The sequence below is a fragment of the Camponotus vicinus genome, unplaced genomic scaffold (assembly GCF_025532165.1).
Source record: "Camponotus vicinus isolate PSW18456_S1 unplaced genomic scaffold, iyCamVici1.0 SCAF_11, whole genome shotgun sequence".
Classification (NCBI taxonomy): Eukaryota; Metazoa; Arthropoda; class Insecta; order Hymenoptera; family Formicidae; genus Camponotus; species Camponotus vicinus.
Window position 1 is genome coordinate 222366 of NW_028141947.1, and position 24729 is coordinate 247094.

General features: G+C 31.6%; 1 protein-coding gene and 1 non-coding gene across 2 annotated transcripts; both read right to left on the reverse strand.

Moving 5' to 3' along the window:
* Positions 1–141: 141 nt before the first annotated feature.
* LOC145962316 (uncharacterized) lies at positions 142–24729 on the reverse strand. The gene is made up of 6 exons (XM_083083310.1): positions 24408–24729; positions 3606–3675; positions 2531–3247; positions 1977–2202; positions 1793–1883; positions 142–1584 (listed from the first exon to the last, which is right to left on the reverse strand). Exons 2-6 carry the CDS (start codon positions 3655–3657, stop codon positions 1474–1476), a joined length of 1197 nt encoding a protein of 398 aa, XP_082939436.1. The 5' UTR covers positions 3658–3675; positions 24408–24729; the 3' UTR covers positions 142–1473.
* On the reverse strand, positions 21281–21353 carry Trnar-acg (transfer RNA arginine (anticodon ACG)). The gene has a single exon. It is a non-coding gene; the product is annotated as a tRNA-Arg (tRNA).

Consider the following 24729-nt stretch of genomic DNA (forward strand, 5'->3'; position numbering starts at 1 on the left):
CATCTGTTTGACGATTAGTTTTTAAATACCGCCGCAAAGAATGATAATCGAAGAGCGAATTAACATCCATGGTTATAAATCTATAATTTAAATTTATTGTAATATCTGAACATTTTTTTTGGATTTGAACAATTTTTGTAGGTAAAAATTATGCTTATATTATGCACGTATTAATTTAAAATAAAAAAGCAATTTTACATCTAAAAACTCTTAAAAATTGCGATGATTATTAATTGAAACAATCGAATACACTTGCAAATAAAGCCTACGAATAAAGAAATGGGACGGCGGCAGTTAATCTATAATACACGTGTTTTATTCACAACCGTTATCATAAACGAACCGGATAATAATTTTACACTTATTTAAACCCTACTATCTATCACAATGTATTTTCTGTCTTTCCTTCCTTTTCGCGAATGTATAGAAATATATCTGGCTAAATGTGCTAAAGCTACTTAAAATTAATCGCGCCTTGCGTGAGACGCAACGCCACAGACATTTATACATAAAACGTTACAACAATACATATGTACATAGCTATAAGTTAGATTCATAATGGAAAACAACGGAATCAATATTCCTGTTGGATATGTCGTAAAGGCATAAAGCTAGATCTACGTACGATTTGGTCCGATCTTCCGTAAATCCAATTTTCGAAAATATTTAATAATAATATGGCCGAGCTAATCACTATAATCGTAATGGAATTTTTAAGTGAAACTGTAGAAGACATCTGTAATCCAAGGTTAAAAAGACATTGGTAAGTACAATATTATACATATATATAATTATATATACTGGTTCCAATTCGCATAATTGGAAGAGTATATTGTACTATAATATATATAATACTATAATTGTACTCCTAAGAATATATTATATTCTCTTTTTCTCTCTCCCTCTTTTTCTCTTCAATATCCTTATTAAATTATTTATTTCCTTTTTAATTTAACGAAAATTCTAGCTATGGACTAATATAGTCTTATTTGTACTCTTACTTTTCTAGACAGAATAGAGGAGAGTTATTGTATTAATTTAATAATATAAAGTACATCGATTTTTGTTTATTTATTGCACTATATATCGTTAATGGAAATATTTGAGAGGAATAATTGCGCCACTTGCCGCTTAAGCTTGCGACTTTGCCGATCGCATGCGTCGTAGAAAAATATAAGGACGATGAAGAAGTGATGTAAATCAATGCTTACGCAAATTTTTGATCTACTTTCTTACGTACACAATGGTAACGTTCAAGATAGCTTATCCTCCCTGATGCAGCCCATTGAGACTAATTAACGATTCTCGTAAACTTGCGCTGCATATACTCGACAAAACTTTTCGCGCAATAACCAGAATACACACGGACTAGTGTAAGTACTATTGCTCGAGCAGAGAGATTTGCTCGTGCGCTTCACCATCGGAAATGCTGAACGTTTCGATTCTCCTGCCAGGATGGGTTATCTTCTTTTGTCATAGTTTCGTATGCTTTACACTGTCCGTCCAGTAATTCTGTATTGTCATCGCTTCCAGCGAATTTAGGAACGAATCATTATCCAGACTGTACATTTCCTCCGAGTTATCCTATGAAAATAAAAGATATATTTTTTAACAGATCCGAAAATTGTATTACTTTTATCTAGTGAAATAAAATTTTTAGAATTTTAGAATTATGACATTATAAATGCATCCTTTAAACTTATTTAAGGATACATGACGTGCGTTTCAATAAATTATTTTTACTAGAAACACTAGAAGAATTATCTATATACTTATATATGATGATACTAACGCGAATGGTGGAATCGTCGATATAACCGGAACTATCGGGATTACTGCATTTATCACTGTTTAATGTTTGCGGAGGATTCAAGTACTTGCGCCTGAAAAGAGAGCGAAACAAATCAACGCATTACACGCAAATTCAGATATTTAATGAGCGTAATTAAAAGCACATTAGAGAGGATTTTTACTACCTGTATATAATAAATCCAAGACTACCCATTGTACTGAGTAGAGCGACGGTCGCTAAACAACTGCCCGTTATAGTGGCTATACCCGCGGCGGATGTCCCTGAACTTTGCTGCTCCGCTTTATCGGTATAATCGGAAGATCGATTGTCTCCCTGCATTTGTTCCCTCTGGAAGTGTTGCGTGAAGGTATCCCTTGCTCTGCTCAGACGAGTGGGTTCGCTCACGCCAACTGCACATTTGTTGTTTTTTTTTCAATTATGATTTTCAAAATATCTGTTTTTCGTATTCATTAAATGTTAACTAAAAATACAACAATCTTGCATCTGGTTGGTTTATATCGTGCGACGAATAAAATGATGAATTAGGTTTAAAATGAAAAGTGGAGCAGAATTAGCAAATATGAGAAAGGAGGCCAATGAAGAGGCGTCGTGAAAATCAATGTGAATTAAAATACAACGCTAATCTTTCTCTCGCGCAACGTCATGGTTGCTAATTGCCCGCGAAATTATTCTCTCATTTACTCGCTTTGTATGTTACAATTCTCCCAAAGAATTCACCTTCAAGGATAGACGCCGCTGTGGCAAAGTGCTGCGTCTGGGCCACCTCCTCGTCAATCTCGCTCTCGTCTTCGGATCGATTGAACATCCTGATCGCGACGTTACCGGCAGCACCGGCCGCGGATAAGGACGTTATGGGAGAAGATCTCGTCCTGTTTAGCGACAGATCGATCTTGGTCATCTCCTCTTGAAGAGGTAACACGGTGAGATCTTCGACCTCGTCGAAGCTGACGTTTCTGCCGGCGCCGCTCGACTGATTGTACCTCTCCTCCCGATCGTACTTGGATCTACCAGACGACTTGCTCGTCGTTAGAATCCAAGTGATCTTACTGTCCTTCTTCGTGGTCGGGTTCCTGATCCTCTCGATGATGCGCTGCGCCGGTGTCGTTACACCGAGCGGCAAAACGCCGGAGATGTTCCCGCGGAAGCTCGACTCGTCGATGTCCTCGTGACCAGTCGTCCCGGGACCGGTACTTCCGCGCGATTCCAATAACGACGAAGCGACGGTGGTGACGGGTTGCCTGTCGGCCACCACGGCCGTATTCGTCTGCGGATAAAGACCAATGGCCTTGGCGATGCGAAAACTCGGTCTCGGTGACTTCGATGAGCGATAGATATGTTCCGTCTCGATCGATGGAGATGTCGTTCTCGAGGATGATTGAGACTGTTGATTGATGGGATCCGACGTGCTGGAGGGCAAGGGACTTCCGAGAATAACTGCCATCAAAGGAAAATTATGACATTTCGAATAGAAATTATCGTGCTATCTATGAAATTTTGCGAGTCTAAATTGGGATTCTAAATTATCGAGAATGCTGAGAAATTATAACAATTTCATCTATGAAATTTTAAAAGTGAAATATTATAATTAATCATAATTAAATCTTAATAATTGAAATTATATGATTACATAAAATATAATAGATATATAATTAAAACAAAAGACATTCTTCTATCTTTCATTATATTCTACTTGAAAGCTAACGGAAGATAATTACTAAGAAAAAAAAAGCAAGATTACTTGCATTTTAATAAGTTTATTATGTTCGACAAAAAACCTGATATGATGACTCACCAAGAAATTGCGCGGTAACCCAGAACCAATGCATCCACCAATGTAGCGTCATCGCGTCATCTGGATGTATCTGGAAACACGAATGCATCTTTATATAAAATAAATCAACAAACGCGAGAATGATCATCACATCATATAATTAATTCAAGTATATTCAAATGGTATTTAGACTCGAATGAACGACCGAATGGTTACTGTTGGTCTCTTCATTAAAGAGAGGGATAAAACTACAGTGAGTAATCTGGCAATCAGTATTGCTCAATCATGAGATCTATGAGTCATTGCGACGAGAGGAATTTTAAGACTCCTGATTATAGGTATACAATGATTGCGAAATGACGAATGACTCGATAAAATCATAAAAAATTCCCGATAAGATATCGAATTTATAAAACTACTAGAATATTATAAAACGAGCTATTTATTTCCTTATGACATATATTATTTAATAGTTATAATTAAAAAATCCTAAATTAAAAAAAAGAAATGTATTTCGAAATATAAAAAAATTTGAGGTAAAATAGTAATATTAAATTAACCTACATAAATAGTTTGATTAAACTAATCGTAAGATAAATTATATTTTTTAAATAAACATTATATATATGCAATGTTGACCCATTTAACGAAATTAATTTGAATAAAATTAATGAATAAAATTAATGAATTAAATTATTGAATTAAATTATAAATACTAGAAGCTACAGAAAATATTCAAACTAAACTTTTATTATAAAATATTGAATATTTTATAAATTAATTATCACACAATATTTGGCTATCATTTTTCTTGACATATTGTTAAGACAGGTGATTGTCTTGTCATACAAGCGGTGCGACTCGAATGAGAAGATGCTATTGCGAAACGCTTTGTACATTGCCGAATTCTTTTTCAAAACACAATCACGACAAGTAGAATAATTCGCTATGATCATTATAATTAACGATTAATCAATTTTCGATAAACGCTGTACCCGTTTATTACGTTAATAAACTTTTATTAAAGTACGTTTTTCTTTATTCAATTTATACATTTATTATTGCAACGAATAAAGTCGCGAGAGAGATAAAAATTGATATAAATTATTTTATTGATTTTTACGAATAATAATTATTTTTCTAATAATGCGTGGAATCAAATACTTTGACATATTAAATTTTTCACTCATCAAATTTAATTTTTTACTCGAATTGAAATCGTGTAGTAAGATTGCAGGATCGAATGATTAATTAACGAAAAATCCCAGTGATAAGTCGCTATGATTATTACAATTAATTAATGACTTTCGATAATCGATAAGTAATTATATCGCGATAGCTTTTTAACTCATATGATTTATTTATTTCCCAAGTAGAAATTTATTATTTCAAGATTCAAGAAATAAAAACTACAGAAATAGAAATTATGAATTAATAATTGTTTTGCTAGAATTCTAGCATAGATAATTGTTTTTCTAAATATAACTCAGCTAGAATTCAATATATTTTACCTAGTAGTTAAATATATTTTATTTAGTATTTTATCTTTAAGTTTTGAATTTTTCGTTTATTTAAATGTGTGTATGTGTGTGTTTCAACGCTCATTTTCTTATGATAAAATAATGTAAAATATTATTGTTTATCTCGAGAATTATTCCACCGAAATATATCATGTTAATGAATGACAGATCTAATTATATTCTCGAATATTATAATTTGCGCGCGAATATTTATTTTTAATTTTCTCTTTTATATTTATCAATTATGTTAAAATGAGAAAAATATATAATCCCTCACTTATCACACAAATAAATTATATATTATATTACACACACATACTACAAAATTATATAATATAATCCTTTTCCAACATGTGCATCTTGATGATAGGAAAGTTTAATAGTTAGTTTAGTATTAAGAAGGTTTATCTTGAAGGGAAAGCTAAGTACCCAATGATTTTACAGTATTGGATATTAATTGGATAATAATTGTAGAGAGCATTTTTAATATATTGAGTGTATGTCAGTTTAGTGCGTCGATTTTTAGTGTCGTGAATAATTATCTTTACGATATTTCGATTTTTGCTATATAAAATAAGATTAAATAAAATAAAATTGTTTTAAATTTTGCTAAATTTTTTTTTATACATTGTATTACAAAATTATATTATAAAAAAATTGTAATTAAAATATAATAAAATATATAATATATAAAAATATATAATAAAATTAAAATATAAGAAAATATAATGAAATTAAATTATGGCTTCAAATAATTTGCTTTAAATCAGTAAAATCTGCCCGATAAGGGCAGAGTGAGATCTTTTAGTTTCCGTCTCGTCTCATGCACCATATGGTGTCACCATATCGTGTCTTCATATGTAAAATAGAGAGCTGAGATATTTTATGGCCTCCTTTTTCCTTACATTTAGAAGATACATGTGTGCTTCGAGACAAGAGTCTGGGAGAATACGATTCGCGTCGATCCCATCCATCGATTTCCGCTCTCTTTCCGCTTCGGGTGTATAACTCTTGATCGAAGTTATCGAATCCAAATGCGATCTCCGCGCGAGACGATATATTGCCTTGCAATTGCGGAATTCGGGAGTGCCGGTTAAAATGTCACGGATCCAAGTGCGAGAATGCCACATAAAGTGTGCATAATAAACTGCATGAACTTTTCGCGAGTACATGTGAATCAACGATCCTAACAACCTGAGAGGAGGAGGAGCATCGGGCATCAAAATGAATATTTATTATTAGTTGTTATATAAATCGCATACGTGCATTAGTTCGGCCAATGCAGCTACTTGTACGCAATCTTAAGTGCTTATATGACTAGCATCTATAGCATTAAAAGCGAGCCTGACGGCGTGTCCGGTCTGATAAACTTGAAACACGTCTGTAATTGCATGCAAAGTGATCCCGGTAAAAATATAGCATTAAAAGAAAAAATCTTAAGTAGACTTGAGTTCCTGATTAAATTGTATCTTTTTATCCTAATTGTATCTTTTTAAAATGAAGACTGTATATAATGGAAATTCTTTGAGAATAAATATTAAAATTATTTTTTGTTGGAAGAGCTATATTATAAAATCCTTTGGCAAAAAATGTTTACAAATAATGCAATATAAATTTTCTCAATACAGAAAAATATTATCAAATGTAATATTTATAATAATTTATTTATAAAATATTAATGATCTGCAGTAATTTTAAATTAAAGATGCAACATTCGTGTGTCTATTTGTGCATCGAGGTCTCGTGCGGCGCAAAATGTTGGACAGAAGCGACACGTTGAACAACAATATACAGTGCCACGGCCATGCTCTGTTGACTGCAACCAGTTGCAACTCACGACGTGACGCGAATTGTATTTCATAGCATTACTTAAGGATCGATCGTCGTGACTTTTCAATTTTATTGCCCGACGAAAGAGAGATTTGTTCAATAGAAGTCGCAAGCAAAAATTCTATCAAAATAAATATAGATAGAAAATTCATCTCAGAAAATACATAGAAAATTCACCTGAAATTGATCTTTAAGAGATATTATTATTTGTTATTTATACTTCAACACATGTGCACTCGAATGTTTTAAACCTTTTAATTTTTAATATTAGACATAAGTCTGTAATTATGACTTTAAACTTTCGAAAGAACAATTGTACGTGTGTCTAGAGAAAGTTAAAAAGTTGGAGACAATTCTTATGAAGATAATTGTTAATGTCGTGTATAAATTATTGCTATTCTTCTTTGTACGTCAGGTGCTGTTTTAAACGCAAAAGGTTTTCAAGCCAAACGCACGCTGCAGGCGTTCTATTTTCATGCATTTTCATTTCTTTCGCACACGCAACGATAAAATAAATGGATTCAGTTTATAAAAATTCTATCTTCCAATGCGATATTCATGTATCTTATCTCTTTCGTCCACATTTCAATAAATATAAAATAAAATATGTATCTTATTTCACATTTTATCTTAATAAATTTCTAAAATCTCTCCCTCTCTCTCTCTTTTAAAATTAATACAAAGAAGAGAAAATTATTCCAAATAAACTAATTTATAGATAAATATAAATGAGAACGATTGCGATGTCTAGATTGAAAAACAATTAAATCTCTTTTTTTAATTTTACGATTTCGATATAAATACCTTATTAATAGAAGTCGCGAATTTCTCAAACTTAGAAAAAATAAATTTAGTTATTTTAGAAATTAGACATCTTAATTACCTTTTTATAAGTGTGATAAATATAAAAATAAATGAAAATATATAACAAATTCTTAATTTAAAAATTTCAGATAATTCTCGTGCGAATGTCCTAGCATTAAAAATGTTTACCGCGGATATCTTGCTGTCTAGAGGCTACGCAAACGCGAGCCTTCTTTGACCAAAGTGATTACAAAATTAAGGAGCATGCGAGACACATGTGTACAGTTAGTCAAGCCGGTCATGCTCCTCCGAGCATATATAACCAGTCGCACCTTTGCGCGGATACGTCGCTCGGTGATAGAACCGGAAGAAGAGCGAAGAGCCTCGAAGAACGTCGCATTTTTTCCCACTGGTAATTCAGGCTTAATAAAGACACCGGAACAAAAGCCGCTCCTCTTTTCTACGCGACAAAAGATTCACCTCGTTGACAATGCACCCTTCGCACACATCGGTGTGACTTCATTCATGGACCGGAAACGCTCGCGATCTCGCATATCGTAACGCGTCCGGAATGAAGCTCAGGGACGTGGCTAGATAAATTTTACAATGTTTTCAAAAAGTGGGAGAATAAAGGAAACTTTTCAAATATAAAGGCTTTAAAAAAATTATATGAATTAAAATTACTTGCATAAAACTTTTAAAAATGTTTCAAAATACTTATTTAATTTTTCTTTTTTTTTTTTAGTCGACGTTCGATATTTGCATAACGTTAAATATGATTTCGATGGAATTTGTGTTTTGAAATCATTTTGACATGTGGAGATGATATAAATATATTCTTCGATATATTTCTGATATATCTCGCAAAAGCATGATTTCCTTCACAAATTAGCGATAATCGCAACGCGGAGCGATGATGCTGTTATGGGCCGCTGATCTTTATAAATAAGACACGTTCGGTTTACGCTGATGCCTTGATAAATTTACGCGGATTAAGGAGGAATTGAACGGATCAACTACGTTAAAAAGTTAATAAATTTAATACATTTCGAGATTCATGAATTTGACATTGCATAAAGCGCTTTTAGCCTTTTAAAACATAAATTAATAATTAAATTGTGAAATAAAAATTTGCTCCGTAGAATTAGAAATATAATTTCATCTCTCTCAAAATTGTAAATATCTTATATCGAATTAACGTTTTTATAATGATTATACATACATGAAAATTTTGCAGTGCGATTGAAATACAAATTAAAATAAAAATTTCAATTAAAATAATAATTTCAATTAAAATAATAATTTCAATTAAAATAATTTTACAGGGCAAATCTTTACTTTAATTCGCACAAATTAATTATTAGTTTTAAAAGGCTAACAGTATTTTGCGCAATGTCAAACTTATGAATCTCAAAATATATTAGAATAATTTTTGACGTAGCTGATTCGTCCAACTTCTTAAGATTTGATTTAATTAACACATTTACGCGATTCTAGCGGCATTACGCCGCGTTCCATTTCGTTTCGAGATTAAAAAAAGATAAACATGAATAAGCAGCATTATACTATGCTCGGGTCGCTGGTGCACCTACTTGTTAATTCGTTATATACGAAACGAATTAGAACGCGTAAGCACAACATTTACGCTTCGTAAATACGATCCCGCAAATGATGGCCGCAAAGTATGAAATTGCGCGTCAAGTACAAGCGGATAAAAAAATGCATTGCACATGATGCAACTTCCGCGTGTTAAACCTCGTCCTACTTCGTTTTTAGGGCGAGAAGAAAGAAAATAGGATGCAAAATGCGCCCAATTATAAATGTGCCGTTAACGTACTTATAATTGTTGCTTGTATTAACGGTGATAATTGCGTCTAAATGTCCGACGTTGTGAGACTAAGGTCATGATCGATAGAAAATCCATTTCAAGAGAGATAATTACATATGAATAAAACTGCTTTCTCAAGTCAGGAAATATATACATAATTATGCTGCATATATATTCGAGAGAAAGTATCAAGTTAAATTTTTTATTACATCAAAACAAATTTATTACAATAAATATTAAAAAAAAATCTTTCCTATAGATTATATATATAAATTATATTGACGTATATTAGAAGATTAAATCATCTCGTCATTTTCATTATCGAAATCCAAATTTAATCAGAAAAATTACGAATTTTAAAAATCTCATCATTTTTCAAAGCACTTTTAACAAAGTCTATTTTGACAGAATTTAAATTATTTATGATATTATAATATTATAAGAGTTCAGAAACTCAATTCGAAAAAAATATTTAAAATGCAATTGACATAACTATAAGACTGCAAACTGCGGAGTGAATTCACGAAAAAGTCGTTCATTTTATATTTATTTTACGTTTCGTTCCATTTAATTTTCAGACCAAAGAGATAATTGATTTAATAAATTCACTTGTATTTTTTGCATACTACATTATATACTCTTTGTGAAAGCTCGTAAAAAAAATTGGTCGTTTCGCGGTTCACGCAACAACGTATAATTCGAGTTCAACAACCGCCTCATATAAGTTCTCTGAAGCGCATACGCGTTTAATATACGTAAATTAGCGGCACAATTCGATAGAATTTCCAACTTTTCTATCGTTTTCTAGCGTTATTCAAGACTGCGATCTTTCATGCGACCATCATTTTCTGCGGCTTTACAAGGATCGTTACCAAGTTTATTTCTCACGTCGCTGAGAAATTACAATGTAATTTATTGTCTATGATGATATCATGCCATCGAATTACAGTGTCGAGTCACGTAATCGTGATCAACTTGTTAAATTGCAATCTTTTCGCGCAAACCTTGACTTTGTCATTGTCGCATATGAAGTGTGTGTATTTAAGAGAGATATAACACCTTTAACGTCACTTTGACAATTATGTGTAATTGAATTCTTAAAATAAAATTAATCTTATCAAAATGATATTAAAAAATTATTTTTCTTATAAATATAAAACTAGGTATGACACGAAAGTTTCACGATTCAAGTCCGTTGCTTTCCATCTTCAAATTTGTAAAACATTCGATAAAAAGTAGTAGAAGTGCGCGATAGGATACAATCGCTGAAGCATGACGGAAATGCGTATTTTGCCTCTTGATCATACAATCTCCGGAAAGACCGCGATAAAAACAGCATTAAGTGGAAACTGATTTCTTTGACTCACTTGATTCACTTTCCATGTTTACCTCAACCGAAGGTTAACCCGAGTTGAATTTAATGATACTGGAATTCAGTTACATTAAAGATCTAATCGGAGTATTTATAAACAGGATATTTTTCAGAAAGAATCAATATTTTCGAAAAGAATTAATAAATTCTAAAATTTAAATAATATAATTAAATTAATAAATTAATTAATTCTAAAATTTAAATAATATTATTAAATTAATAAATAAATTAATTTAGAATTAATAAATAAATTCTAATATTTCACTTCAGATTAAATTAAAACTTAAATAAAACTTAAATTAAAACTTAAATAAAATAAAAAACTTTTGATTAAGAAGCCATATGATTTTTGTTATTTTTACACAGTTTCCAACTACACTACTAAAGTTGATTTCTCTTTTATTAAATATAATATTATTTGAAAACATGAACAATACATATGCGAAAGAGATACTTTACGCAAGACATCTCTTCTTATTACAACGCAGCGAACCGAGAAAAAAAATATACTGCGCTTCTTGCGCAATCATAACTCATCAGACCGCAAAGATTGGCGAGTTACATTTTGTCGAGCAAAATGGTATCGAGAAGAGAAATATGGCTGAATCGATCGGATTAGAGAAGTGCAACTAATGAGGACTGCAAAATGAATCGCAATTTGTCGCCGCGTACCTAGTGCAAAAGCAAATTATCGAGAAGACTATGCGAAGCAAATAGACCATGAACTGATTACTCGGCCTTCGTTTTCAGTCACTGTTTAATAAAGCGAGCTGCGAAGGAATTTCAGCGGCCGATGATAGCTTCTCCTAATCTCTCATCATTTATTATGCTTTGTTTTCCAATTATTGCTCGTTTGTCTTTATTAGAGAAGAATTTAATCGATTTTTCTTCTCTTGGTATCTAAAATTGCTTTTTTCTATAAATTGTGTTCACCAGTCGTTCCAATTCAAAAAGCCAAGCATAGCATGCACGTCCGATAACGATTTTACATTTATGTTTTCTCATTGGATGGTGTTTCTCTGCTGCAGCTGCGCGAAAAACTTTTTATCACAATCTTTTTTTGTCGGTGCACGTCGCCAGAACGATAAAGAACAAGCATGTTATATATTATGTATGATGCGACCGTTTATAATATTTACAATGTGTAAATTATAAAACTCAGCAAATATAGAAAAAAAATATAATGAAGATATCGCGAAGTAAATAGTTGAATCGATTCAACTTGATTATTTATACACAACTGGTAAATTAATTGTAAATAATTCATTTTAAATAATTAATTTTTGATCTCTAAATTTTTTCAAATTTATTATTTTGTAGCAAATCCAGAAAAAAATATGAAAATATTTAAAATTGCATATGATTAAATCTAATAATTATAAAAGAATTAAATGTTGTTTCTTTTCAATCACAATTTTAAGCTCTTGAAGAGCATAACTTGAGTAAATAAGGCTTAGTATTCTGTGATAAGATGAGAGGAAACTGCCTTCAATCTTCTTGTATTTATTTGTACAGATTTAATCACACAATTCAATTAAATAATATCCTCTTCAAGAGCGTTAATTTGAATAAATGAGGCTCGCAAAAGGAAGTCTGAATTTAAAATTCAGTCAAAAGGAAAATAATTGCATAATGCTATGCACTTGAACAAAAAACGAAAAATCACGTATTAAAGGAATGTCAATCTTTGGAAGTAAATTCAAAAGCAGCAGCCGCTGTGCAGCTCGATCGTCTTCGATATCATATTCGCGATATAAACTTTCGCACATACATGCATACTTTGATCGTAATCTGATTTCTTCCGGAGAAGTTTCACCGTATTTCGGAATAACACGGTCCCAATTGTAGAACACGACGTGAAATCGCTCTTTTTTGTCCAATTAATCTTACATAAAAGTATATCGCGCGTGAGAACCTCAGCAGTTAAATAGGCGAAAACGCGATTTAAAGTCCATTAGGAAATGTATTAAAACCATGTCACTAAAGTAAATAGCACGTTAAGACTCTTAAAAGTCTGCAAATTTTTCGAAGAAATATTTAACCAAAGAGAAGGAAAAAAATTTAACGCGATTATAATTTCATGCTTGTCAATGATAGTTATGCAAATCTTTCATAGACTACTTTATAACATTTGAGAAGAAAGTTGACAGATGTTAATTAATTATAATTATTAAAATGATAAGATGATTTAGAATTGGAATAATAAATAGATGCATAATAAATGTTACATTTAAATACACAAGTGTTGAAAATATCCTTAGTCGTAAGTTTTATATGACAAAAAAATTCTCTACGAATATTTCTTTATCAATATAATTTATTGATAATTATATATTACACGGTATAAGCGCGAATATTCTTTTTTCAAATTAAACGTCGTTACAATTTGCGATTTTTTATCGAGCACCTTTTAGATACGGTTAATCAAATCTATTAAATGTAGATTTACTATTCCTCACAACTTTCGCAATCGTAAGTGAAGTAAATCGCATGTGAAGTAAAAGCGTGAGACAGAGGTGTAAAATTCGCGATTCTAAATCCACAAAACTGCTAAATCAAATGACGATTTGTATCTGAAAAATTAGCAAATAAATTATGATATATTACTAACTATTATAAATGTTATTTTTTCACTACTCAATCGATTATATGTGAAAAATATAGTGGAAGATTGTTGATTGTTGAACAACAGATATTATTTAATCGCAATTTAATTAAATAAAAACATTATTTATTCATATCTATTAAAAATTCAACCTTGTGCGCCGAAATTCCATAAAGATTTGTAATCGTTGCATGTCACGCAACTTGCTTATTATTATAATTTGCCAAGAAATTGTCATCAGTATAACAATCGAGGAATATTACGATGAAAATCTTTCCGGGCGCAAGAGAGGTTTCCATCGTACACGAGGTAGATTTTCAGACGGTCTGACCTATTCTTCGTAACAGAATTTCTTTCATCCAGCAAACATTCTTCTTAAAGCCCCTATTGTCTTCCACAGGCACTTTTTTGCTGTTGCAGTTCCCTGAGAGCGTCAGACAATCGGTGTCGCTCTCTTTGCATTTCTATCCTCGCAAAAAAATACGAGAAAAATAGTATTTCATCGATGTCTCGCCTCATCTCGTCTTTTGACACTCGATTGACACTTTCACTTCGACAGCAATATCAATACTTCCGTTCAATATTGCGAAAAGTATTAACGCTTTTGGAAAATCTATTTTAAGAAGAGCAGATTTCCTTTTATTCTGTCTATTTTTAAAAATATCTATCAAGATTATCGTATGTTTTAAAAGATATATTTAAAATTTATGGCATTTTAAATCTATTTTAAAGTGTTTTACATTCACGTGTTTTTCTTTAAGTTTATGATAATTATATATTCAAGAGAAAAGCTTTATATAAAAATTACAAACGTGGACGATAATAGAGAATGAGTAGGACGAATCAATTTTAATAGTACTCTTTGCGAAATTTATCAAGGATTTTATACATCGGAGATGCTTCTGCGGTAGATTAAACTCGGATTACCCGTGAAAGAAAGAAAGATAAAATCTCTTCATTTATGATCGAAAGTTCTCGGATGAGTTCATTCGATAGCAATTACATTCGATTCCGTGAAAGAGAAACTCAGAAATCTACGCTAATCTCATGCAACACATATGTATATATGATTCTCCCTTTTCTTTCTAAATATTAATTTCATCAACTTTTCACGGCGACATTCGAATTGCGTGAATAATATCGATGCGCAATTGCATTTGTATGTAATTGTAATATACGTGGGCTGCTAATCTAATCTAATCTAATCCATCGCTCAGCCTATAAATTGATTTAGAGGATTACTAGCTACTAGCTCATATTCCAGCGAATGTACAATTAATTACACTGGCTTAATTGGTACTAAGTGCGGAATGAGCTAGCGATGTATTATGACACGCATCATTCCCTTTGACATGCTTCCATATCGATTATGTCGCTTTTATATGGTAAATGCATCCTAGTTAATGTATTAATAGAAGCCTCTATCTTTATTTTACTCGGCCTGTAATTTACATTAATGATCATACGTACATTAAATGGAAATATCATGTTCAGTATTTCAATCACAATAAAATGATGAAATGATGAACTGTAGTTTCTCTCTAAACTTTCGTTAAATATCTTGTTCAGTTTGTTTCAGTTTATTGTTTTACAAAGCGTACTAATTGCGATATATTTATTTCGGCTTATTCAGGTATGATAATAGATGGTATGCTAATAGATGGACGCTTAATAGATGCGATAAAAACGTATTTTTATATAGATATCTTGTCGCCTGGGGAGTATGAAAAGCAATTCCGATGTCAATTTATTCCAAATGTGGTTCTTATCGCGGAAACATTGTCCATATGTACGCTGTTTGAACATCATTGTACATGCTTATTAAAAGTCAGACATTAAAAAAAATAATTGAATGTGTTTTAGATCATAACAATTTAAAAATATGTAAAATGTTTTTTTCGTCTGTAAATATTCAAACAAAAAATTCAACAAGTATGTTAATTAAAAAGATATTTAAGAAAAGCTTTAATGTAAATAAATGTTTTTTTCGTCTGTAAATATTCAAACAAAAAATTCAACAAATATGTTAATTAAAAAGAAAGATTATTTAAGAAAATATTAAAAGATTATTTAAGAAATATTAAAGATTATTTAAGAAAATATTACTTATTTAAGAAAAGATTTAATGTAAATAAAATAGCTTTTTAATGTAAATAAATGTTTTTTTCGTCTGTAAATATTCAAACAAAAAATTCAACAAATATGTTAATTAAAAAGATATTTAAGAAAAGCTATATTAAATAATTATTAATTCTTTTGATTCGAATTTAACATATAATAATTTAATAATTTTAATTAATTAATTAATTTATTTATTAAAATTATTAAATTATTATATGTTAAATTCTAATCAAAAGAATTAATAACTATTTAATATAGCTTTTCTTAAATATCTTTTTAATTAACATATTTGTTGAATTTTTTGTTTGAATATTTACAGATGAAAAAAACATTTATTTACATTAAAAAGCTATTTTATTTACATTAAAAAGCTAAATAAAAATTAAATAATATATCAATTCTCTTGATTAGAACAATGAGTATCTAGCTAGTATACGTAAACATTTTATTCGTTAATGACGATACAGCTCGTGTGCAATAAAAAATCGTCGCATTACTTAACGGACGTTTAAACATGACATTATAACTGACGCATCAGTTTTATATAGCTCGTCATTTCGACACGCGACCGAAGAAGCAGGAACAGTTTCGTTAGACTCGCGTAGAGAAACTGCAAAATGTTGAGTATATATATAATTTACTGCACTGCGAATTTCTACCTTCACGGGAGATAATAAGTTATAATGCGTGTATGCATTATTCCTGAGAAACAGAGGGAGAAAGAGCGCGAAAGCTCGTGCTGCAGCTGCACCAAGTCACGCATGCGTTGTTGCAAAACTAGCGAAAGTAAAGATTCGCTTTCGCAGCCATTTATTGTAAGCCCGCGTCGCGTACGATCTAATTATAAGTATGCAAAAAGAATGTGTCAACGACATCGAAGGTGACACGTCGAAATTGATACCTCTTCAAGATTCTTGCCTGCACCGTTTCGATTCGATCCCCTCTCTGACGTGCATTTTAATCAGTTTAATGAAAACACTTTCCGGAGCAAACTATCGATGAAAAGTTTGCGTACAATAATTTCCAGATAGCAATATTACATAACTTCACTAATTAATGGCTACGATGCAGCTTTTAAAGTAATTTCTGCAATATATTCCGGTGCAAAATAGTTCGAGATAATTTAAAGTAAGAGAATGTGATATATTCGAATCGTTTTGAATAATTATAACTAGATGCAACGACACGCAATTATAGTCAATATTATTTCACTCTTCTTGTTCGTGTTTTATTTTTAAACTGGCGATGATCTAATTCCCTACAAAATTTGAGAAAAAAATTCAATTTATAATTTTACAGATGCGATATATATTTTAATGTATACGTGAATATTTTGATGTATATTTTGTATAAGCGTGAATTTTATTTTTATATGAATTTTATTTATTTTTACTTCTTCAATTTTCTGTACAAAATTATAAATAGAATTCTATCTCGAATTTTATCGTGCATTATAAATTGTCCAAAAATAGTGAGCTTTATAACAATTATAACAATTATTAACTTTATATCGCACTCTTATATTGCATTCTCGAATTCGTTTCTTTATCAATGCTAAAATAACAGATTTCAACAGGTAAAGAGATATAAAAGGTACCTTTGTACAAAAGTGCGATTTATCTAATAAAGCTGAAAAAAAACCTACGTTGAATCTGTAAAAGGACATAAGAAAGGCAGGATATTCGCGCATGCGCGCAGAGGGTCACACGGATGGTCACGTGCACGAAGGTGCGAAGGTTCGTTAAGTGGCATCATGCCACTGTAAAGACCCGCTGTCGCAATTAGCGCGACTCTCTGCGACATGTACTACATACGTCACTACGCGTTTCAAAGAGAAAAAAATTGCAGTTTCTCGTTGCAATAGCGTCTCATGCATATGCAGCAATTTGCTCGTCAAATAATATAATTAAGTACGATCGATAAGAAGCGAAAACTTGAAGCCGTTTTATCATAAATAATATTATTACACGAAGGAAATAAAAGGATGAAAAGTGGAAATTATGACTGCCTTTTTGGCAAAAATTTTATTTGCTTTCATCGATAAATTATAATTAAAACTGTATATAATTATTTATACGTCATTTATATTTTTATACAATTTTATATATTTTTATATATAATTTTCTTCTAAGAAATTATTAATTATTGAATGTTAAAGTCGGGTTTTTAAAAACGTTGAAACTATTGTAAAGTTTTTTTATGTCGATGTGAATGGATAAAATTGGTTGCAATTGTTGTGAAAAACATCAAAAGAGTAGTTCTACGAAAATTATGACAATTGTCGCTCATTTGAAAAGGATTGAATTTTGTGTGCGAAAATTACATTTTAGTTTATTTTTATTCATACAATGACATTTTTATTTTATTCCCAGATATTGTTATATTTTCAAAACATATTATTTTAGCATTATATAAAATATTTGAATTTTCCTTAACAAAAAGAAAACAATTCATTCCTGTGCGAGCTTCAAACGAATTTGCTTTTAAATTTAAATTTCATCTCTATTGCCTTTTCCATATTTGTTTCTTATAAAATGTAATCAAAATTAAATATTCCTATATTAGAATTTATGAGATATTTATATTTTAAAATACTAATCGCGCAATCAATCTAGAATTATTATTTTTACACGTGTCGAGAGAGATGTCCTTAAAATACCTTAACGAAAAAATGTAACGAGAATCGTGCAGTAAATGAAATAATTTGCGACAGTCAGAAAATTGTCCACACGCACCTATGCGTGCAGATAAAAATCAAATCGGTCAGGTTTGAATAGATGAAAGACAGAGATAGATGGAGGGAATCACCTATTTAATAGGATTACTAGCTACGTCTCTAGGTCACGTGGCATCACGAAGCTCGTGATGGGTATCTTTTAATCAACAATGTGATCTATAGAACGCACAGGTGTTTTCATCAACGAACATCGCTGATGCATCACGCATGTTCCAACACGTAGAATATTATGCAACTTACTGTTAGATAAAGCCTTTACGTTGAGATATTTCGAAATGATACGAGAGCAAAGATGTGCTATGAGAAAGAGAGTGGCTGATTGTTTCACTCTTCATTGCGCGGGAAGAAAAGCCGCGATAATCGAGAAGAACCGAGGGAGAGAGAGGAATTTCCTCTTCCTTTGAACGCGTCCATCTGACGATAACGCTACCGAAAAGAAACCCCGCTTGTCGGCGAGTCTAGATAACATCGCCGGATCTTGTGTAAAATGCCTGCACGAAAATCCCGAATATTAATTTTACGAAAGTCTTACATAATATAGAATTTTTTTTCATATTTTTTTTCGTTCAGATATTACATTCCGATTTTTATTTGTCTACAACAATAGATTTTAGAGGTTCCTCGAGACGGGAAAATATCTCACGAAACTTCTTTACACATACTCGTTTTCTACTTTGTATAGGAAAAAATTATTTTACGCAATGCAATCGGTAAGTTCACGTAAGAAAATGAGCCGACGAGAACCGGGAAGAGAATCCTTTCACTTATTGTTAACTATCTTTTGTGGAAACAATCAAAGGTTCTTCAACCGAAGATCGGTACAATTCTAAAACGACATGGTCCACGGTCCATTCTTCGCAAACGCGAGCAGATGTTACGAAAATAAAATGCAAACTTCATTCTAGTTTCGCACGTCGCTCAAAGGAAATAGGGACTTCCTGTGCGGAAATTCACGACCCTCGGCGGAAGCCTGAGGGAGAACGCGGGTGAAGTTAGAGGAACAGCTGAGCGAACAATTACGGCACACAAATATTACAATCTTAAGCAACGTTCCATGAAATACGAAATAAGATCAAATTTTCGACAGTGATTCAAAAATTATCTCACAATAGAAACATTTTATACTTAAATTGTAATTTTAAATTAATTTTAAATTATACTTAAATTAAAATTTTAATTTTTAAATTATAATTTTATAATTTCTGAGTTTATTGAATTAAATCATTAATTTCTATAAAGTTTTGGATGCTTTTTACACATAATATCATGTATTGTAACTTCCTAAAGTGTGAAAGTATCCATATATTATTTAAATAATTCAGATTGAGATTAATACAGAAAGATAAATTTAATATAAATTTAACATAACGAAAACATCAAAGAAAGTTGCATATCAAATATGGAGAAAGCACATAGATAAAGACATAATTATAACTTGAGGTATTTCTCTCAATATCGTGGTATAATTAAAAATATATATAGTCGAAAACTAATAGAGAGGATTTATTTTGGAAAGAAATTTTATATTGATATCATCTGTAATATATACGTACACTAGATTTCACGATAAATAATTGATTTGCGAATTGATTTTTTTTATATTATTGTGAAATGAAAATATTAAATAAATAAATATTTTTTAAATAAACATTCCTATTATTATATTTGCATAATCATCCTCCCCGACGAACGAGTCTCTCTTACATTTATAGTTATATTTATCGTATTGTATTCATATTTATTGATTGCATTTTTGTTAATTGTGTAAGCATTTCTCGAGCACAGGAAAATATCGGATCGTTCTCTCTCATCTGGCAACTATTTTGCCACTCACCACTTCAAATTTATATTTAAATTTTCTTGCAATTATTACGATCTTCTCGCTTATTTTTTTTTCTAAGAAAAGAGTTTTCCTTTCTTGTCTTCAAAAAGAAAAAATTGTTAAGACATCGGAACTACAATTCCACAGTGAACAATGCGCTCTGGGACGCTTTATCCGAAGTATCAAAGTGTGAGATCTCGCGGAAGTCTCAAAGAAGAAACGAATAAAAGAATTTATCTCGAAATACGCTCCGGCGACACGAAGGTGCGCCGTCGAGCATGAAGGGAAAAGGAAGTGGACACGTGCATCAGGTCGGCACGTCTGGAACGCGGACTATTTCTGGACATTCCTCGAAGAACTCGTCGCGGGCGTTTTGGGGAAAAAATCGGTTCCTGGTCGAGCTTAGTTTAGACATGCGTTCCGATTGTTCCAAAAATAAAATCCTCGGAAAATTAACATAAATTTAGAGAAATGTCTCATTATTTAATTTATTTTCGTTGAATTTATCGTGATCGCGAATTGCAAATTATAAAATTAGAATCCACAAGATATCTATACGCGTTTCTTTTTTTAATTAAATTATTCTTGCGTGATATTCGATGAAATTAGCGGAAGCTTTAAGTGAACGAGAGAATCATTTTTTCCTGAAACTGTCTTTTCTCTTTCATGTTTATGTAAGTTTATCGATAGTATGCGAAACGACCAACAATACACCGCTTATACAATCGAGATTCGCTCCGATGAAAGACCGAAGCGTTCCCCATATAATTTCCGCGAGCACTAATTGTTCAATCAGAAATTGCACGAATAGTTGCGATACTCGGGGCTCTAATTACAATACTAACGACGGTGGAAAATATTTCTTCCTTACGTGGAGTATACCCTATGCAATTTTACCTGATCTCTTTTTTTTCCGATACGTTATATCGACGCAATACTCGATCGGATATCGCGTAAACCGGTTATGTTGCGTAGTCGTCATAAACAATACGCGCTGGTGCGTCAAGGTGGAATGAGTCACAAAAATGTAGAACGGAATAGAAAAAAAAATATACATCGATCCTGCCAGGATTCGAACCTGGAATCTTCTGATCCGTAGTCAGACGCGTTATCCGTTGCGCCACAGGACCACTTGATTACGAAACAGTTTTAAACGATCTATCAACGGATATAAAAATCGCCAAATATAAACGAAAAATATGTTTTCAATATTTTCATACTTTTACATAATAACAATTATAATTATTATTATTATTATTATTATAAATAATGCCACAATTTTTTTATTACAATATTATTAATATTTTATAGGATGTTTTTTTTTATTTTGTGTGTACTTATTTTGTAAATTTCTTTTATGTTATTAATAATATATAAATATTTAAAAATATTTTAAATATTTTAAAAATATTTTCTATTTGTCAAGTTTTATAAATGCCTTTAGATTTGCGTCAAAAAATCCATTTATGGAAATTGTTTTGTTTATTTTAAAAAGAAAAAGTCTACGTCAATTTTATTAATATATATAAGGACAAAAATAAGGTAGAAAATTGAAGTGACCGGATGTCCTAGTTTCCGAGGACATGTCCTCTTTCGATGTCCTTCAGGATTTTCAGAGCTAACCTAATTTTATAATTTACGTTAAAAGATTTAAATGTATTGATACTAACAGTATTAACAATTTAAAATTAAGTAATTAGACATTCCTAATAAACTTTACGTTATTCTAAATTCCACTTATATACGTAATCTCAAAATTTTATTTAAAAAATGAATTTATCAAACAAATAAAAAAAACTGTAAATTATACAGTAAATTATACAGTTTCGTCTTTATTTAAAAATTGCAAATATTCTAATTCCTTTCGCACTATGACTCATGCAAATTCTGGGTGGAATTCAACTGAGGGGAAGGCAAATATCTCTCTTTAAGATACAATTTATCCACGATATTCCAAATGCAAATTTCGCAACGAAACGCATTTCTCTTCCGTCGTGTGATATTTCATTGGATTCTAAAAGACATTTAAAGACACACGACGATGTTGACTTTGACTTCAAACGTTAAATATGAATCGATCTTTAAGTTTGATAAGTTTGAATTTTCTTTGATCGTAACGATTGAGAAGTGTGGTCGGATATAATATAAAGCGATGCCAAAAATATAATTCTAAATATATATGTACATAGTTTTAGTTTCGATATCGGATGCTCTAATTATTATCAGCTTTTCTATTTACATTTGCAACTATAATGAAAGGCCGAAAATAACCGAGACAATTAAATATATCCCGATAATTCCATTAAAAAGCTTGCACTTTACGTGCAAATATCCATCTCTTACTCGCTTATAAATCGCAAGACGTCCTTCCTTTCGCAAGAGGCGAATATTTTACGGACAGGTTGAATTGCAGTCGCGCATCGATCTCTAGGCAAACCGCTCGTTTTCGCAGCGCGCAGCATCACATAAAATGCTCTTCAGTCGGATGTGTGGAACGTAATGCATAGACACATCCAAGTTTCATTTTTAAAGTCTTATAAAAGAGCTTTTTTACGAGTAAAAAAAAAAAACAATCCTCCTGAACGTATAAATGCATTATATTCAGTAGATAATTGTCAGTCCTCTTTATTTATAATTCTCTTTTCTTGTATGATATAATTATTTTATTCTTTTTGTATTTTAAAGAAAGCTAATTAAATTATATATTGTATATTATTAATATATAAATATATCATATCCAATAGATAATCCCCAGTCCTCTTTATTCATAATTCTTTTTTCTTGTGCAATATAATTATTTTATTTTTTGTATTTTAAAGAAAGTTAATTAAATTGTATATTATTAATTATACAACCTCGTATGGAATAGTTTGTTAATATACATATATATTTGATAAACGTATCTGTGATGTCAATATTAATTATCAATATATATAAGGTATATTGATGACAAATTAGTCGTATATGGAAATTTCGAACAACCTGATATTTACATTTAATCACATTATAATTTAATTGATCGACGACGTTAGTATTATACGTGATTTTTTTTTATTTTACACATAAAGACAATAAAATGGAATACTCTTTATCGCGATATCGAAGATATATAAGAAGAGAAGCACACCCATTTTTCGAAAGAGTGCGGCGAGATGCACGAGCGGGGTATTGTTTCTCGCGATTCATCTTTCGTATATATATCGATGGCAATGCATACGAATGTGTTCTGTTCTGGAAGTTCTCGATAGCTGTGTTCGACGCGTGTCATGTTTTTTAACGAACGTGTACAACAGTCGGTCGACAACGGTAAATCAATACGCGACGATGTAATTTTCAGAGAAATCCTGGTGTAATCAAACGTGAGCCAAAAGAGAGAGAGAGATATCATAATTTCAATATTTACGGAGGATATTTAATCACCTCGGTTATTTCTGGTTTCTTGATGAAATTTCAATAAAAAACCGAGACAATAATTCTAACATCCGATATCGGAAGTTTATAATGTAAATACCGGAAAAAGTGTTATTTTTCACGTCCGGCATATCTTTTAAATCATTACGTTATCGAAGAAAATTGACAACGCCTATCATGACTTAAAGATTGATTTACATTAGGCCTTTTTTTTATAAGATATTTTTATTTTTTATTAAGATATTTGTCAAGATATTAGAGATTTTATTATAAGATTACAATAAAATAAAGTAAATAGAATAAATAAAATAGAATAAATAAAATAAAATAGATTATATTATAATTACATATTTTTATATCACTATCTTTTCACTTGTGAGACGATAAAACACGAGGAGAAAAAAGTTTCGTCTGACTTTTTTTCAAATAATTCGTATAATCGATTTATACAGAAGGAAAAATTTATGGTTATGCGCGGACAAAATACAAGGATAATCGCGTAATTCTATAACCTACGAAATACAACGTCGTTTTTACATAAGATAAGAGAGAATTAATGCAGAACTCCTTTTTTCACCGCGTGCACAAGAGCGAGTCGATAAGCACGCGCGAGGCCGTATTTATGTCACGTTGATAGCGGGCAACGTGTTAACGCAAATAAGTCACCCCGTGACGCAAGACTCGCCGAAGCTGTTCAAACGTGGCAAATTCAAATTCAGCAAATTCGCCAAACCCGTCAGCTCGATAAACGATAAACGATACTTGACACTTACGATTAGCCGCAGGGAAATTTGGCGCCCGATGTCACCCCGTACGTCGATCGTCCGAGAGAGAGAGGCAGGAAGGGTGTTTGGTGTCTGCTCGCGCTGGACTGCTGCTGGTCGCACGTATATATCCGGTCGATGTGTTTGCGCACTGCGTTGAAAAATGCGCGACGAGCCCTTCGATTTCGCGATCGCGAGTGTCGCTGCGAGTCACGTGGATCGCATTATCGCGCGCGTCCCGTTCAGAGAAACGCGAGCGCGGTCGAAACGCGCAGCGAGCCCCCACAGACCATCGTCACGCTCGCCATTTTGATTCACACTGACTGTTGTT